General features: G+C 32.6%; 1 protein-coding gene across 3 annotated transcripts in view; it reads left to right on the top strand.

The window, feature by feature from the left end:
• LOC106129717 (gonadotropin-releasing hormone receptor) overlaps positions 1–14,618 on the top strand; it is a 74,428-nt gene extending 59,810 nt beyond the window's left edge. For 2 of the 3 annotated variants that reach the window (XM_013328372.2, XM_013328371.2), the window contains 4 exons: positions 51–234; positions 5,482–5,681; positions 8,501–8,622; positions 14,332–14,618. In XM_013328372.2, coding sequence (XP_013183826.2) covers positions 51–234; positions 5,482–5,681; positions 8,501–8,622; positions 14,332–14,461 — 636 coding nt within the window. In that variant the 3' untranslated portion in view covers positions 14,462–14,618. Of the gene's footprint in view, positions 1–50; positions 235–5,481; positions 5,682–5,903; positions 6,462–8,500; positions 8,623–14,331 lie in introns of those variants that run through there. The other variant, XM_060948673.1, reaches the window with a different exon arrangement.
• Positions 14,619–17,287: the final 2,669 nt, after the last annotated feature.

Raw genomic sequence — 17,287 nt, 5'->3', positions numbered from 1 at the left:
TTTTGTAACAAACTGTAAAGATTTTACTCACATACTTGTACTTGTTTCAGATCGTAGTATTCCGAGTGGTAAAAGGCCCATTTATCGAGGATTTCTACCAGTGTGTTACATATGGCTTTTATACCGAGAGGTGGCAGGAGCAAGCGTATACGACGCTATCACTTATATTCATGTTTATACTGCCTCTAGTGATACTGGTCTCGACGTATGTTTCTACTGTTCGGACTATTGCAAGTAAGCTTATCATTAATTAATTAATAAATTGTTTATATTTTATTATTTTTTTATTGTATAAACAATGTTATTACAGTTTTAATGCATTATCTATTATTCAACTAGTTTTTAACACAAATCATAGCAAAAATAATTGATTAAGTTTTGAATCAATAGGTATATGGATTTTACAATTTATCAATAGACTTTATCTCGTCAATTTCTCTACCAGCGGAAATTCCGAGAAATCTTCTCGTAGGAACCTACATTGCAAAATCGAACCCAGCGGTTTGGATTCTGCGTTGAAAAGTCAGTCAGTTATTGCGGATTACTCAGAAATCTCCGGACCCTGTCTTAGTGCAACCCAAAACGCTATAAGCCACATAAGAAACCTTTGCGCCTAATTTCAAAATTACTAGACCTAGCAGTTAAGGCTGTGCGTCGATATGTTGGTTAGTGTCCTTTTCTGTATGTTTCGATAGTTTAGTGTAGTTTAGTTTATTAACAGTCTCACTTTGAAATCTCTCCTCATATAATTCAAATTAAAACTAGCAGTAATAAATTGAGAAATGCAAAATTGAATACGAAAATCTTTTATGATCGCTATATATTGTTTATACAAGTGTTGTTTTATGTAGTTTGTGTCATCCACTTGTTTTTACAGTCATTAGCATGTTGTTGGTTTTTAAATAAAAGGCAACATTTACAGTAATTCAATTGTTATTTCAAATGAAACTGGTTTTGCTCTGACTGTTTTTCCATTATCCCAGCGTATCTATTATAGGTATACGTTTATCATATATGGCAAAATTTTATTTACTATATGTTCCACAAATCCATGTTACAGTTTGACTGTAGAATCATATGGGGATTTACCAAAATTTAGTAGTTTTTGTCTGAATACGATCATATAATACTGTCATACGATCACGTCTTTATCCCTTACGGGGTAGACAGAGCCAACAGTCTTGAAAAGACTGATAGGCCACGTTCAGCTATTTGGCTTAATGATAGAATTGAGATTCAAATAGTGACGGGTTGCTAGCCCAGCGCCTAGAAGAAGAATCCCAAGTTTATAAGCCTATCCCTTAGTCGCCTTTTACGACATCCATGGGAACGAGATGGAGTGGTCCTATGCGTATGTTTTATCATGAATTTTTCCCTCATTGATACGAATAAGCTTCAAAGCGCTTAAATAACGGCTTAATTTACAAAGCGGTTAGCCGTTAGAACGGCTTCGTAACTTTCATACTATACGTACGTAACGTCATCTGGCGACCGCAAACATTTGCGAATGGTTTACAGCGCATTGATTTGGTCATTATTGCCTTCCTATTTTATGATTACAGAAATAAAGGGTCACTTAATAAATTTTGTGGCGAACCAACAAAGAGTGTCTCTATCCCTTATAGTAGGAAAGACAGTAGGGCTAATTGTTATAAGATACAAAAGCTACGCTGAGGCAGTTTCTTGAAAAAATCTTAAAATATGAAGTAAGAATTTCGATTCTTCAATATTTTTTGAGATTTAAACCACCATTTTACACCTGCTTGCATTATTTCATGGCCATACATTTGCTGTCCGTCATTCTTCCATTTGAATTTCAATATTAAAATCAACTTTACGTACTAAATTTATATCATTTGGGCTAGCTGTGCAGTCGTAAAAAATGACTGATTTTGATGACGCATTTTAAATATATTTTCATTGCATGGTAATTTCAAAAGTGTTGTGGCCAAAAGTATTAAAAAGGCTACATTTAGTTAGATAGCCTTATAATGGACTTGAGATTTAGTTTTTTCCAGTTGATTCTTACTATCTTCCTGAGAAGAGAAGTAGGTAGCTGGCCTACTGTATTTTAATAAACAACCGGCATGAAAACAATTTAATGGTGTAATCAAGATAATAAGATGGGTCTAGCCCTGATTTAGGACTGTAAAGACTCGGTGAACTTAGTATTAAAACTATGCGCCCATGTGCGGAACTTTCTCAATTTCGCTAACAGTTCAAGTAGCCACACAAAACAAGTTATATAACTACTTTGTGATTGAACTTCTTATATCACTTGCTTCTACTTACAAGTATTATAGAGTTTTTAGTTCTTTTTTTGATTTTCACTCTTAATCAGACTATAATCTAATAGTAACCACGTGCATAGCTCGACAGTAAGTTAAACCAAAATTCTATTCTATTAACGCTGCGTAAGAAGTATGTTAAATACATATGTTAAATAAATTTCTACTGCGCATCCCTGTAGTGTCAAATTCTATGGCCAACTGATATGCCGGCTGCTGTACCTACATACATATTTTTACGTTTTGTTCAGCTTGAGTCGACAGTTATTTAGGATGTGATTGCATCATAACTTGTACCTAAATATTGTTTACAAAGCATAAAGTAAATGTTCCTTTATACCATAGTTTGACTGTATTTATGGATAGTACATAATAAATAATTAATCTAAAAAAAAAAGATACTTTATTATCTATTCCGTAAGAATCGGTAAGCGCTCGTTTTCACTTTGACTTTGATGTCGTTTGAAAATCTTTTAATGATAATTCTATCTTTAACCCTTTAATTCGCAGCGTTAGATATACATAACACACACATTTCGAAAATTCTACCTTCAAAACAATATCGATTCTACAGCGGTTTTTTCGATAAGTTAGTTAAAGACATCACTACCCACCCATAGCAAAATATAAAACGTTATTAAGTTGTAAATTTTGAAATTGAGGTACAAAATAGCGTCCCGACCACGAACTGCTCCCGCGCACATGGTAAGAAATATTATTTTTATTTAATTAAAAGCATGATTTTTCGTTATATTTTACATTAAATATGTTTTTATGTTTGCATTCTACAATTATTAGTACAAAATATTACTAACAAAGTCATTTTGTGTTTTCTATAACATGTAAAAGTGGAATGTTAGCTACAATTAACATTGCGAAGCTAACGGTGATTGAGGCGAAGTTACGAATGTTAACAATAACTAACATTGCGAAATGATGAGCAATGTATTTAGGCTTTTTTATTTAAATAACCATGGTGTTGGAGGGTGTTTGCATGAATGGTGGCTTGATTTTGTTCTAGCATAAGTTGCGCTTAGAGCGTGTGAAGAAGATTCTGGTCCTCATCTCTCTGGATAGCAGTATATCAGACGGTGACAAAGAGATAGTAAAAGACGAAACTGTTTATAGTTCTGCACTTCCCTCTCTAGATTCCTCTTTGGAACGTCTGAATATTATAGACGAGTCACATGATGATACGCTTTTGCCTGAAGACGTGATACCATCCACTCCGTCTATTTCCGAAGTTCTCGCATCACATAATTTACCACAAGATTTGCCTGCCATTCAATCAATATCATCTGTCTTGTCGGTTCCACCAACTCCTGAAGCTTCAAGTGTGCCCAAGATCACTCGTTCAAGAAAGAGACCTTTACCAACCTTGTTGATAAAAAAAAGACAGCATTCATTAAAAAAAACCTTTGAATTTTGAATGGGAAGGCGGCAGATTTAAATAAACTGCAATTTTGGATGAAATAACTTTTATTAAATTTGGCTCTGAATCAAAGTCGCCATCTGAATACTATTTCGATTTCTTTAATGAAGATGTTATAAAAATAATTATAGAAAACACAAATTTATATGCCGTTCAAAAATTTCTAAAAAGTTTCAATTTCAATTTGAGTTTAAAGCGTTACGAACAGATACGTCAATTTTTACACTTTGTCGACAATACCCAACCAAATGATGATCGTTATTTCAAAGTTCGGCCGATTTTTGAAGTAATACGTCTAAACTGTCTTAAAATAGAAGAAGAACATTGGTACAGTGTTGATGAAATGATGGTGCCCTATAAAGGAACCAGAGCAAAAAAGCAAAGAAGTGGGGTTTTAAAATATTTGTCAGGGCAGAAGTATCTGGTAAGTAAAAAAAATCAAAAGCCGACGGGACCGAGGCCTTCTGATGCAATTCGCCGTGACCACGTGGGTCACATGCCTGACTTCATAGCAACTCCAGGCAAAAGCTAATTTTGTAAGAATGGTATGACAACTGTTATATGTTCTAAATGTTATTTGAGATTATGTTTTGAGAAAAAATGCAACTGTTTTAAAAATTTTCATGATCAATAATATTTTTTGGTTCATGACAGTTTTTAAAAGAGTTCCATTAAACCATTCTATATTTTTGAAGATATAATAATAATAAATGTTTAAAAAAAATCAATAGAAATTTTATTTTTATTTTCCTGTAGCTTTCGCATTGTTAAAAATACATAACGGTATTTTTGAACACTTAAATGCTGGCCACTTCGTAATGTTACGTATTTTAAACATCCATTTATTAAAAAAATATATATAATTAAATTTTTTAAATATTTTTTAGATTTTGTATATTACATTACTAAATCAAATAATTAAAAAAATATAACAATTTTTAATACAATTCTTGTTGCGAACTAAAGGGTTAAGGATGAAACACTTTTTCCTGCAAATATTTTAGTTAAATCAATGAAAATTCTACGTAACTGACTCAAGGCGCAATATTTGTTGGAATGAGCAATTATCTAAAATTCTTAGATTTAAAAATAATTTCTGCCTTCATATTCAGGCTTATTCTTGAAAATGATTTGGGTATTGCCTATATTTGCTCATATCAATAGAAAAAAATACAATCAGGGTTTGTGAATAAAACCCCAACAAAATCCTCTCAAAATTCTACAAGGAAATTTACCCTTACAATGGCCCGCTAAGGAATTTTACCATGCGATTATAATAACCATTCACAAAATTACGAAGTTTTCAGTACCCTAATTTTGATGAAAATACACGAGTGTATATTTCCACCTCTTCTTATTATTTCTTATATAGGCGTTTTACGCAAACAGGACTTAAACTTATGTAATGTGTTCCGTGGAGTATTAAAGAAACGGTATCTGAAAACATTGAAGAAATATTTTTTGGTTTACCAATATCGTTAATGGCATAATTTTTTCATTCTTTCATTCATCTCTTTGCATGTTTAGAATTCTGAGTTCGCTAATTATGTCATTCTCGATATGAAACGAGTACATGACCAATTTCAATTTTATATGGCAAAGAAATAAAATAAATAAAGGTTTTCAATGTTATTGCATAAGGTCAAAAATTATCCGTCCTTATGTTTTCCGATAGATGCCACTTGTAAAGTTGTACTAAATCTCAAGCGGTGAACTAGATGAAAATCAATCGACTAAATTTTTTTTTAATTTTCTTTGCAGAGAGCGAGAAAGTCTTTCAGCCAGAAGTTATTCGCCAGGAGAAGTATTTAACGCCAGACATGAACAGGCGCAGGCTGATCGACCGAGCCAAAATGAAGTCTTTGAGAATGTCCGTCGTTATAGTCGCCGCGTTCATAGTTTGGTGGACGCCGTATTATATTATGATGATAATATTTAACTTTCTGGATCCAGATAAAGACGTAAGTTATTTTTTTAAGAAGTCTTGAAGCTTATTTCACTTATATTAGTGGTGTACGTATGCTGATGTTCGGGAATATGGTTGCAATGTTCAAGAGAAACTAGTGAGTACAGCTCACGAAAGTCCGGGTTTATTAATTTTACAGAAGTACAGTACAACTCACAATATTACGTATAGTTAAACTAATATAATATTTATGCTATTTGCATTCCCATATCTCTAGACGTGCGGGGAACGACTGACGAACGACGACTCTACTGCCCACACTTCAAATGTACCGAACATTTGAAGCGTCAGCTTAAAGTCCCTACAGTGGAAATGGATGGAAGGAGAAGATGGAACGATGGAAAGAGTTTCTGCATATGTCCGTTAGGATAATATATGATGTATAATGATTTTTGACTCGTGGTGGGTTTTGGAAATGGGTGGACCATTTTGTACCTTCTTCAATGTTGGATTAGCAGCAAAGAAAACCAGAGTACACACATAGCTAGCACACGCTTATTACTTCTCCGAAGTCGCGGGCATAACTAGCATATTACTTAAAAATTGGGTATTTTAAAACATAGACTTGCCATAATCGAGATTCTAAAAAGCAAATTTATGTTATGCTTAATTTTTATTTCGTGTTCTCGAAATAATCGTCTCGAGCTTTCTCGTCACGTAAACCTTGATCCATTTTGGATCACTGAGCTAGGCAATAAGTAAGTTAGTCATGCCTTGCTTCCCAAAAAGCAATCCCCAATATCGGCCTAAAGTATGACGTGTCAAATTTTGATCATAAGCGCTATATAAGCATAAAAATATATTACTTTTCTTTGGCATATATTTTAAGGATTTGATTAAAAAATATCAGTTTTATCGTAAGCTTATACAGAATGGTCAAAAAATATTAAACTGTTGTTTAAATTGCATTTCTATGAGGAAAGATTGAGAACAGCCAATATCAGTTTGTCTGTTTAATGATGAGATTTAATCTTCATTTTTTCCCATTCCCTATGACTATTCAAATTTGGTAAATCTGCTTTTTCATGTTTTAGCATGCAAACCACGTTGATAGTATGATGTGTACCTGTGAGATCAAGAAGTCTGAACGCCAACACCTTTTTACAAACGTACATAGCACTTCTTATTATCTTATTGTAGTACGTTTGCATACTTGCATTATTGCGTATTATATTTACACGATATATATTTTCATGTAACCTCGTTGGTAAAAGAATTTTGACCATATCTCCAACTAAAGAACCTATTTTTATCTGTATACTAAGCATACTCTGCAAAATCGTACTTCAAATTTTGCACTTGACAATTTTTTCATCTTACCACCAAATTACTCTGATGAATAAATTTATAAGCCTTTGTCCACTTCACAGATCTAAATTATGTAAACAACATTGTTAACGAATAATTTAACTAGGTAGGCCATGAAACTTTTCTAACTGGGTACAAAAATAACGACTCCGCCAAGTTTCACCCCTAATGGAATGTTAATGAGATAAGTGAGGTCCCATAAGGTCTGGTTATGTCGGGCCATTATTTTTATCTGGACTTTGAATTACGGAGAAAATTTTTAATAAATTGTGGGTAATTTTTATATTGAACCGCTTGAAAATAAAAAGCCCTGATGATGCCTTCATTTCTTTCCAGAAATCCTAGTTTTATCCTAGTATTTTAGTTATGTTTATAGTGTTCGTTTTATTGTACAAGCGTATTTTATCCTTAGATTTTGTACGGATGATAAGTTGGTCACAAAAATGATGTGATTAACTACTTAGATTTCACGATTTAGACTGAATTGCTAAGAAAAACCTCATGAGGTCAAACATTTAGTTATATCTTCTTCACACACGCATACATATCACGTCTTAACCTTTTTGGGATAGACAGAGCTAATAGTCTCAAAAATAGAAGGCCAAACAAGACAGCTTAACCGAGTAGGTTAGTAAAATGTATGCACTGATTTTATTAGTTAAAATATATTTCTTTCATGAAAACAAAAGGTACCCAGTAATAATTTGGTAATAAAGAAGCTGTTTAAATTTAACATAGAATATTTGAGTCGGAAAAGCATAACTTAAGAATATTAACTGCCCCAATTTCTGTACAATGGAACCAGCGACAAAACCTTTAGCGAGTATAATTTGAATGCCCATTCTGACTGAAAACTTTCTGAATTATGTGATGTAAACAAAAGTTAGGATTCCTAAGAGACTCTTTTTATAAGAAATCACATAACTATTCATAACATATTATACAAAATAATGCCTTTATCTCTAACGGGGTAGAAAAAGCTAAAAATTTCTTTGGATTTGTCATCATCATCTTCATCGAACAAGGAATTCCCACGAGATAGAACAATAAACGAGATTTTTAATTTTACACGGGGAGAGCTTCGTCCCTAGTACATTTTTACTATAACTAAATTAATACATATAGTTATTTAAAGTATAATATTGACGGGAAACTATTTTCACCGTAATTTTATTTTTAACATTCAATGAATGGAATAGTCTAAAAAGATAACGGTTGATAAAATAGGGTATTTAAAACTTTCGCATTTCGTTATACTATTTACAAATAATATAGGTATTAATCGCGCACTTTTATTATCTCGGACGTTGAATCATGTTACAATGATCCGTGGTCACCGATGTACATAAGAAGCGTTACTATTGGCTTTTGGCCTGTCCCTTGATTGAGTTATATAATCTGATAGTAAGAGGAGTATCTGGCACACACTATGTTTATTCTTCGCTGCTAGGCGAGGCATAGAAACTTAAAAAAGGGTTCCCCTATTAAATTTATTTTTATTTCCAGCAAAGTGAAGAGCTGCTATCCGGGATTTTCTTCTTTGGGATGTCCAACAGTCTAGTCAATCCAGTAATATATGGCGCTTTTCACTTATGGCCCAGGAAAAAGCCTTCCAGGCATAGTGACAGGTAAGACATAGGTTGGTTCAACCCTAACAGTTCGTATATAAGTAACACCGAATTCTACTTTGGAAGATATATTAATAGATTAAGGAAAAGAATATGACGTCATTATATTGTTTCCTCCTACGATTTTATTCTTTTCAAGTTGAGATTGCCATGATTACAAGAACTTAGTAACTAATACAACACTTATTGAATAGATCTTTTTTATCTTATTATTTAGGTCTTAATGATGCCAGTGATATCCCCAGATTGTAACAGTTGGCTAGTTGATTAGCCTAAATAAATTAGTACTTAAAATTATTACGTCTAGATCAATTAATATTATATAGTTTCTAATCTACGCCGCTTCAAGGTTTCTGACGTGATATAAATCACTACGACAGATGGCGACTGGGACCAAGCTTACTATAGCATACTAAAGCACGAAATTATCTTAATTAAATTAAATCTACGACAATGAAAATGTTCTTTACAATTTCTTTTAAATCTTTACTTATTAAAACTACTATTGTGAATGATTTTTACTACTGAATTTGAATCAATAACCTCAAAGTTAAGCAAATGCCTTAACTATTTGAGCAGGTCTTTAAATGAAAATCTCTTGCATCTTATCTTTTTAATAGGACTTAATGTTAAAAACGTGTTAAGAAGTATTCCAAGCAGATTAATGTTAGAAGGCATTCGACCGATATATCCGACGATACCGATATTTTAGGAGACAAAATAGAAAAGTTTAGTTACATACTAAAGTCCGAAGGACTGAATCGAATCCCGGCCAGGCAGGGTGAGAAACGATTTTTTTATAAATAAATATATATAGGACAAATTAAACAGATTGAGTTAGCCTCGAAGTAAGGTCGAGACTTGTGTTACGAGATACTAACGATACTATATTTTATAATAACTACTTATATAGATAAACATCCAAGACCCAGGCCAATAAGAAAAAGTTCTTTTGTCATCATGCCCTGGCCGGGATTCGAACCCGGGACCTCCGGTGTCACAGACAACAAGCATACTACCGCTGCGCCACGGAGGCCGCATAAATTTTATATAAATAAATGCATGTTTATGTATATAAAATTTATCATAAAATATTGTATCTCATAACACAAGTTTCGAACTGACTTCAAAGCTATCTCAGTCTGTGTAATTTGTCCATATGTAAATAACAAACTAAGTTCATGTCAACAAAACACTAGAAAGTCATAGATTACATCATTTCATTGCTCATATTTTGTAGTAGTAAAAATGCTCAGCGCCATTAGGATTCCTCAGGGACCACCATTAGGGACCCGTAAATAGGTAAGTAGATACTGTAATGTACGGGATACTATTATAATGTTCCACTTGGCGCCAACATAGTAGAACCTATAATGTACCAGTTATAAGCCATAAAAAAAGCAAGGTCATATATTATAATTCGAAGGTCGAAAAAGAAAATCTTTGTCAATTTTAATAAAATTTACTAGGTAATTCATGAATCAAGTTACAACCTCCATAAAAAAAAATTTAAACACGCTTAGCGATAAATGATAATTAATGTCTGCAAAGGAGTATTTTGCACGCATTTATTTACACTAATAATAAACTTGTGTCACTATTTGAATCGAATGACTAAACGTGACCACTCAGTCTTTTTAAGACTGTTTGCACTGTTTACTCCATTAGGGATGGATACTTTATTATATGTTTGTGTAATAAAATTTTTAATATTATAGAATCTAAAAACTTAAATTGTTCTTGGTCTTAAAGGAATAAACTCTTGACCCTTTTTCAGTCACGTGCAGGGCCATATCTACACGGATATGCTGTCAAGAATCCTCGGAATTTGGGTCAATTTTGTCTTATTATTTCTGTATTTACATTTTATATAATGTGAAAACCTAATATTTTTTAATAAGAAATGATCTCTTTACTGGTCTCAGCCACCTTCGCACCACATAAACATTCATAATTAGACAGTGCCTCAATGTGCAGATATCATGATGGCCTGTCTTACCGTAAGAGCATCGGTTGGCGATCAAACTAATGTACGTAGCTCTTAAAAGAGTTCATGGTTAGTGTAGAATCCGAACACGTGGACAACGTGTTCGGACAACAACAAACTCAACTTAAAAGTGAACGGCTATGTAATATAGAATATTTCCATATTCACAACCTAATAATTTCGGACGCTTTCCGTTGACCTAGAATAGTAAAAAGAAATAAATTCTCATTGTACTTACAGCCGTATCTATAAGTTAAAATCACCCTTCCCTTCTTCCTTGGTTATCACTTAGCTTAAGGACACTATAACCTCCATAAAATTGCAGTTGTTCCGTTCCGATACCTTTCGATTTGTGCACTTTTATTTATTGTAATTTAATATTTCATTTATTGTATTTTTCTTTTCTTAAGAATAAAAACATATTATTGTCCTTTATTTTTTATAGTTAAGTGTGGGATCATCGCCATTATATAAAAAAAACCATGTGATCATTGTTTAAAATTTGTGTATGTTTGTTATTCTTTAACTGAAGAAGTGCTTCCCGGACTTGGGTGATTCTACCTTCTTATATGGTTATGGTTATATATATATTATGTTTTTAGCCCGCATCGTGTAAAGTACTTTAGGGTACTCTTAAAAATACAAGAATAAAGGTTATATACCGAATTTAATACTATATATACGTGAAAAATTTAATAAAAATCGGTTTTGTGGTTTAACTGTGAAGAGGTAACGAACAAGTAAACAAACTTTCGCATTTATAATGTGAGGCGGAATTCGTTGGAATTGCATACATCAACATAAGACGTGGCCATTATACATGCCAATGAAGCCGTGGGCGGGAGCTGCTTAGGGTATTTATTTGTACCTATATTTATATTATACCTAGAATGAGCGTACGCTATCTTAGCTTGCACTCCCTTCAGATACCCCTCTCTTACCGCACCAATAGCTACTTTACCATGTTACTGATATTAAAACCACATTATTTGGAGAATTCAGATATAATCGCTATTTTATGAGCACAATATAAGTTCCACCCTTCATGACTTGCTCATATAAAGCGATCGTTAAAGACAAAGTTGGAGAATATTTTGAATACATTAATCAAGATGAAAATTTTATGAATGACATACTCAAGGTGGAATTATTTCTAAATTGAAAGTCCTCTCATCGATTGCATTCTTGGCTCCCTCTTCTTCTTACATTTAAGACCTAACGCGTAAAACGTAACGTTAACGTATATGGGTGCAGTTAACTGGAGCGTCCTCTATTAACTTCCTTTCTCTGTTTTTTTTTATTTGTATATATGTTGAAGTACCTTTAATTTGCCTAAGCTATTCATATTTAGAACATAATGTAAGCTATATTTTCTTCAAACTGAGTTTGATGTTATACATATAAGTATGTGATTGTTACACCAGTTCACTGTTAGACCGAATTTCAATTAAACTTGGTAAGATAAGTTGTTATTAAAAAAGAAAAACACAAAACCTTAAGGTTATCCTGTTAATAAAAAATGTTCAACCCTTGTTATAATTTCAGGTAAAACAAAGGGACCGAAGTAATGTTGGGTTTTATAATAATTAAGACAAAACCCAAAGTCATTACGGTTACCCGAAAGAAATATTACTTTTGTAGCATATTTTGTTGATAGATAATGAAATAAATAATAATACTACTCTGTCAAGAAAGTAGCAGGAAAAGATCAATAATACACAAACTGTTTGTTATTCATCCAAATTTATTTTATCACCTTCAAAATATGCTCCTTTAGAAACGATACAATTACGCCAACGAATAATCCAATCATCAAAACATTTTTTAAACGCTGTTTCCGGAATTGAGGTCAGTTCTCGCCGCGAATTCTCTTTTATGTCTTCTACCGATTGAAAACGGGTGCCACGAAGTGGTAATTTGAGTTTAGGAAAAAGAAAAAAGTCGGCTGGAGCCATATCTGGTGAATATGGTGGTTGCTCGATGGTATTTGTTGAGTGTTTGGTTAAAAATTCGTTCACAATGATGGCCTTGTGCGAAGGTGCATTATCATGGTGCAAAATCCAAGAATTTTTCTTTCCACAAATCTGGCCTTTTTCGTCGGATTTGCTCTCTTAAACGCCGCATAACACTCAAATAATATTCCTTATTTACCGTTTGACCTTCCGGCAAGAATTCCGAGTGCACAACACCGCGATAGTCAAAGAAAACAGTCAACATGACTTTGACTTTTGAACGACTTTGGCGTGGTTTTTTCGATTTCGGTTCAGTTGGAAGGCGCCACTCCGAAGCTTGTTGACTAGTTTGCATGTCAAACTCGTAAACCCACGTCTCGTCACCAGTAACAATGCGTTTCATGAATGTTGGGTCGGAATTGACTCGTTCTAGCATGTCCTCAGCGACTCTCATGCGATTGAGTTTTTGAAAAAAATTCAGGTCTTTTGGGACTAGCCGAGCGGCAACATGTTTCATACCCAAATTATTAGTTAAAATGGTACGGATCGACTCGTCAGATACAGAAAGTTCGGTGGCTATCTCTCTCAAAGTTGAATGAGGATTTTCAGTCACTATTTCCTTCACTTTTGCGATGTTAACTTCAGTTGCAGACGTTGATGGCCTACCAGAGCGAGGCAAATCTTCCATCACATCTCGACCGCTTTTGAACGCTTTGTACCACTCATAAGCACGAGTTTTTGATAAAGTCGATTCACCGTAAGCCTTCTGTAACATTTTCAGTGACTCCGAACACGATATTCCATTGGCAATGCAAAATTTAAGACAAACTCTTTGTTCGATGTTTTTATCCATTATGAAATTAGCAATACACACTAGATATGATATAACTAAAAATAGCACTGTATTTAATGTAAACAACAGATGCAACTCAAACTCCGCGCCAAAATGGAAAACAGTTGTGCCAATCTAACAACAACAAAAAAAACAAAAATTTGAATTTGGAACCATAAATAAATAATCCATTCCCGATACTTTTCTGACTGAATGTAAGTAAAAAATATTTTTACTGTAAATTGTAATGAGAGAGATAAAATACTTTTTTACAAATTTATTAAAATCAGTTTAGTAGTCATAAACAAATTTAAATACCATAATGAAGTCGACCTATCCTTAAATAGTTTTAACTAAAGGTTTATTTATTTATATATGTTAATGAAATTCAACCCGCGTAGCCTCAAATATATTAAAATGACCAAGCCACGCATATCTTAACTTTACATCTGTGATACACACGTCCCTTATATTGCATATAAATATTATTTAAGTGCATATTTTATAATCTTTTCTCGGAAATTAGGCTATGTACAGCTACATAATATATACCATTCTAGGTAGATATCATCGCACTTTATATATATATAAGTATATTGCATACGAAGTTGTTGTAATGTACAACTGTGTACCTTACAATATACGAGTACACATATACATACATAATCACGTCTATTTCCCTTGCGGGGTAGATAGAGCCAACAGTATTAAAATACTAATAGGTCACGTTATTTGGCTTAATAATAGAATTGAGATTCATATAGTGAAAGGTTCCTAAGAAAGTTTATTAGTCTATACCTTACTGCAATATATACGAGATTTTATAACAAGAAACATAATGTACCTACCTATTCTATTTTAGACATGTCGTTGTCACCTTATTTGTTTTAAAATTGTTTAAATGTTGGAGTAGTAAACAATTATTATTTTCTTTACAGGGAATCTGGTGGCAACCACGCATCACTTCTCCGTCGTGGTGACCACACGTCATCAGTGAGATTGACCACGATAAGGTCCTTACGGTCGTCGGCAAAATATTCCAATGGACATAACGTTAGTCTGTTATAACGAGGAAGGTTTTCTAACGCGCAAGCACGAACATTCCGTGAAAAAGAACCAAGCCATTTCACAAGTAAACAAATGGATTGTGTTGTGTGTATGGACACTAAATCCTGTGACTATGTAGATATGTACGTTTAAACTGTGTTTGTTTATAAGAAGTGCAAAAAAAACGTGTTATAATTTTTCGGGTATATTATGTTCTTTGTCATACTGTCACTTGATGTTCGAAATGTTCTCTTAGTTTTTGATTGCAATGCAATGTGTCATAAGTTGTACATACCTTTTATTGTTCCATATTTATGTAAATACTTATATTTTTTAGTTTGATCACCACTGTAATATTTTGTATTAGACTCAATGGTTAAACTGGTAGTTAATGCTTCTAGCATTAAGTCCGCCTATTGTGCGTTGTATAAATGTATTTTGTAAATAAAAATTACTCACACCAATAACAAATTAATAGTTAAAATTACATTGGTTTCAGTTTTATAAAAAAAATATTTTCAAATTTAAAGTATATCCAATTCTTGTTTAAAAAAAATGATTTTCTGGAAATCAACTTTTCGTTAAGTTATATAGATTTTTTACCACATTCAGTTATAATAACTGAATGTGGTAAACAAATTATATTTGATGATATTATAATAACATATTAAATTATGTATAAATGCATTTATCATATTTTAAATCTAAATTTCAATAAAATAGTGAAGTTATCGCAACTTAAATATAATGCAAATATTAAGTGCGTAATCATACCCGGTATTAATGTACATTCTCGTATTAATATAGCAACGAATTTTTATGTGCAATGTAAATAAATAACGAGATTAGTAGTATTATTAAAATTTTTCATAAATTAAGTTGTTTTATTAATTTTCCTTTTCAATTCATATACTAGGTATGTACTTACATATGTACTGTTATGATAAAGAAAAAAAAATATATTTTGATTTTTATAATCAAAAACTCCCGAACCGATTTTTAAGAATTTTGGCGGAAATAAACCTTAAATAACGAAGGCGTAGATTGCAGTAATTAATCAAGCAAACATATATCTAAAAAAAAATTAAATTTTTTTACTTGAAAAATACTTTTAAGAAATTTTCAATAGGGTTTCACGGTTCAGTCATAACTTGGTGTTTTGTGTTGTTTAGTTTTAATATTTTATGCTTAGGGTAATGGAAGTGTAACCATGGTCCAATGTCGGTCAGGTTTCCCCGAAAATTTGCGGGAGTCAGACGGAAGACGCTGTATTATTTTTTATTTATTATTAAACTTAGATATTTTTACATTACATACATTTAACTGCTACAGTGTAACAAAAACCATAATATGTAGGTTTGAACGTACTGTAAAATACCTAAACCTGTATGTATACCTAAACCTGATTTATACAGAATTTTGATCTCAGGCGGACCCCGGGCTCCTTTCTAGAGAGTTAAAGTAAAAATATAACAGTTATATGTCACAAGAATGCGTCTATACGATATGACGACAATAGTAATTGATTCTAATGTGTATTAAAATGTGCATGTATACGTTTCCATAACAAACTCCATCTCACATACATAAATGGGTGTGACAAAATCCAATTCTGAAAGTAATCTTTTAGTTGAAAAATCGATATCACCTTATTTCCAAAGCTCAGGAAGTAAGGTGAAAACCACACATTCAAGTTAATGGAATAGACACTGGCAACATTTTCATTTATTTCGTGTAATCCCAAAGCTAGGACTGTGAAAATATGCTATTATACCTATTTTTTCCCCGTTTATTTTTTAAGAATAGTATGAGAACATGACAAAAGAAAATACCAGACATTTAAAAGATTCCTGTAGGCCTTACTATTATCATAAATTGATGTTAAGACTACTACTATTGACGAGTTTAGATGAAGACAGTGACGAATGATGATGATGCGAAATACGTATTGAGATATACTCTTGGGTAACCATACAAAAATTGTTATAATAGAAAGTGTAAGTGCGTTTGTTGCTCTTTCATACAAATATCGAACGTGGATAAAATCTTACAATAATTTACTATACCTAGTTTTCAAATAGGCATATCAAAATTCAACAATTAATTTTTCTGGTATACATATGTACATACATATAATCATGTCTATATCCCTTGCGAAGTAGACAGAGCCAACAGTTTTGAAGTTTTTCTGTTTTTCTGGTATATATTTTAATATGGCGGAAGACAGGAGAGTGTACATTTTATTCATATATCTATAGCATCGAAAATTTAAAAGAAAAGACAATATTGCTTCGTAACTAAACGGAATAAGATTTTAAATAAAAAAGCACTGATGTAAAAAGACTTTTGTCTTTGATTTACAAAGGAAATTCTAATTAAACAAACCTTTCATTTAAATTGAATTCACCTTCCGACTGCGGTTGGATATGGACAAAGGTTCGATTTAATTTCAGAATTAATTACGCTGTAATTCGTTTAGAAATTATCGTAATGCAGTTGGATAAAACTTAAAAAGTCCTACTTTGTCTTACTATTATAGGAGAGTAAGTTTGTGAGCAAGAGTAGTGCTGACCCACAATAAGACTTGGCCACTTATAAAAGTTTTCCATTAAAATGTCTACACATCAATAGCAACATTGTTTGAATATTATTGGCACGTGCACGTTGAAATATATTTCAGCCAATGCGTTAAAATTTTACTTTCCCATATGTACTTACACCGATTAGTCGAATAACCAATTGTATGTGGAAAAATTCTTTCACCTTTTTTCTACCTACTCAGTGTCATCGTTCAAACGTGCTGTGAAAATTTCCGGGACCAATAAAAATTCACTCTGTACTTTTGTA

Source organism: Amyelois transitella, chromosome 16, assembly GCF_032362555.1.
Source record: "Amyelois transitella isolate CPQ chromosome 16, ilAmyTran1.1, whole genome shotgun sequence".
NCBI lineage: Eukaryota > Metazoa > Arthropoda > Insecta > Lepidoptera > Pyralidae > Amyelois > Amyelois transitella.
Note: the sequence above shows the minus strand (reverse complement) of the source record. Positions and strands in the feature narration are given on the sequence as shown.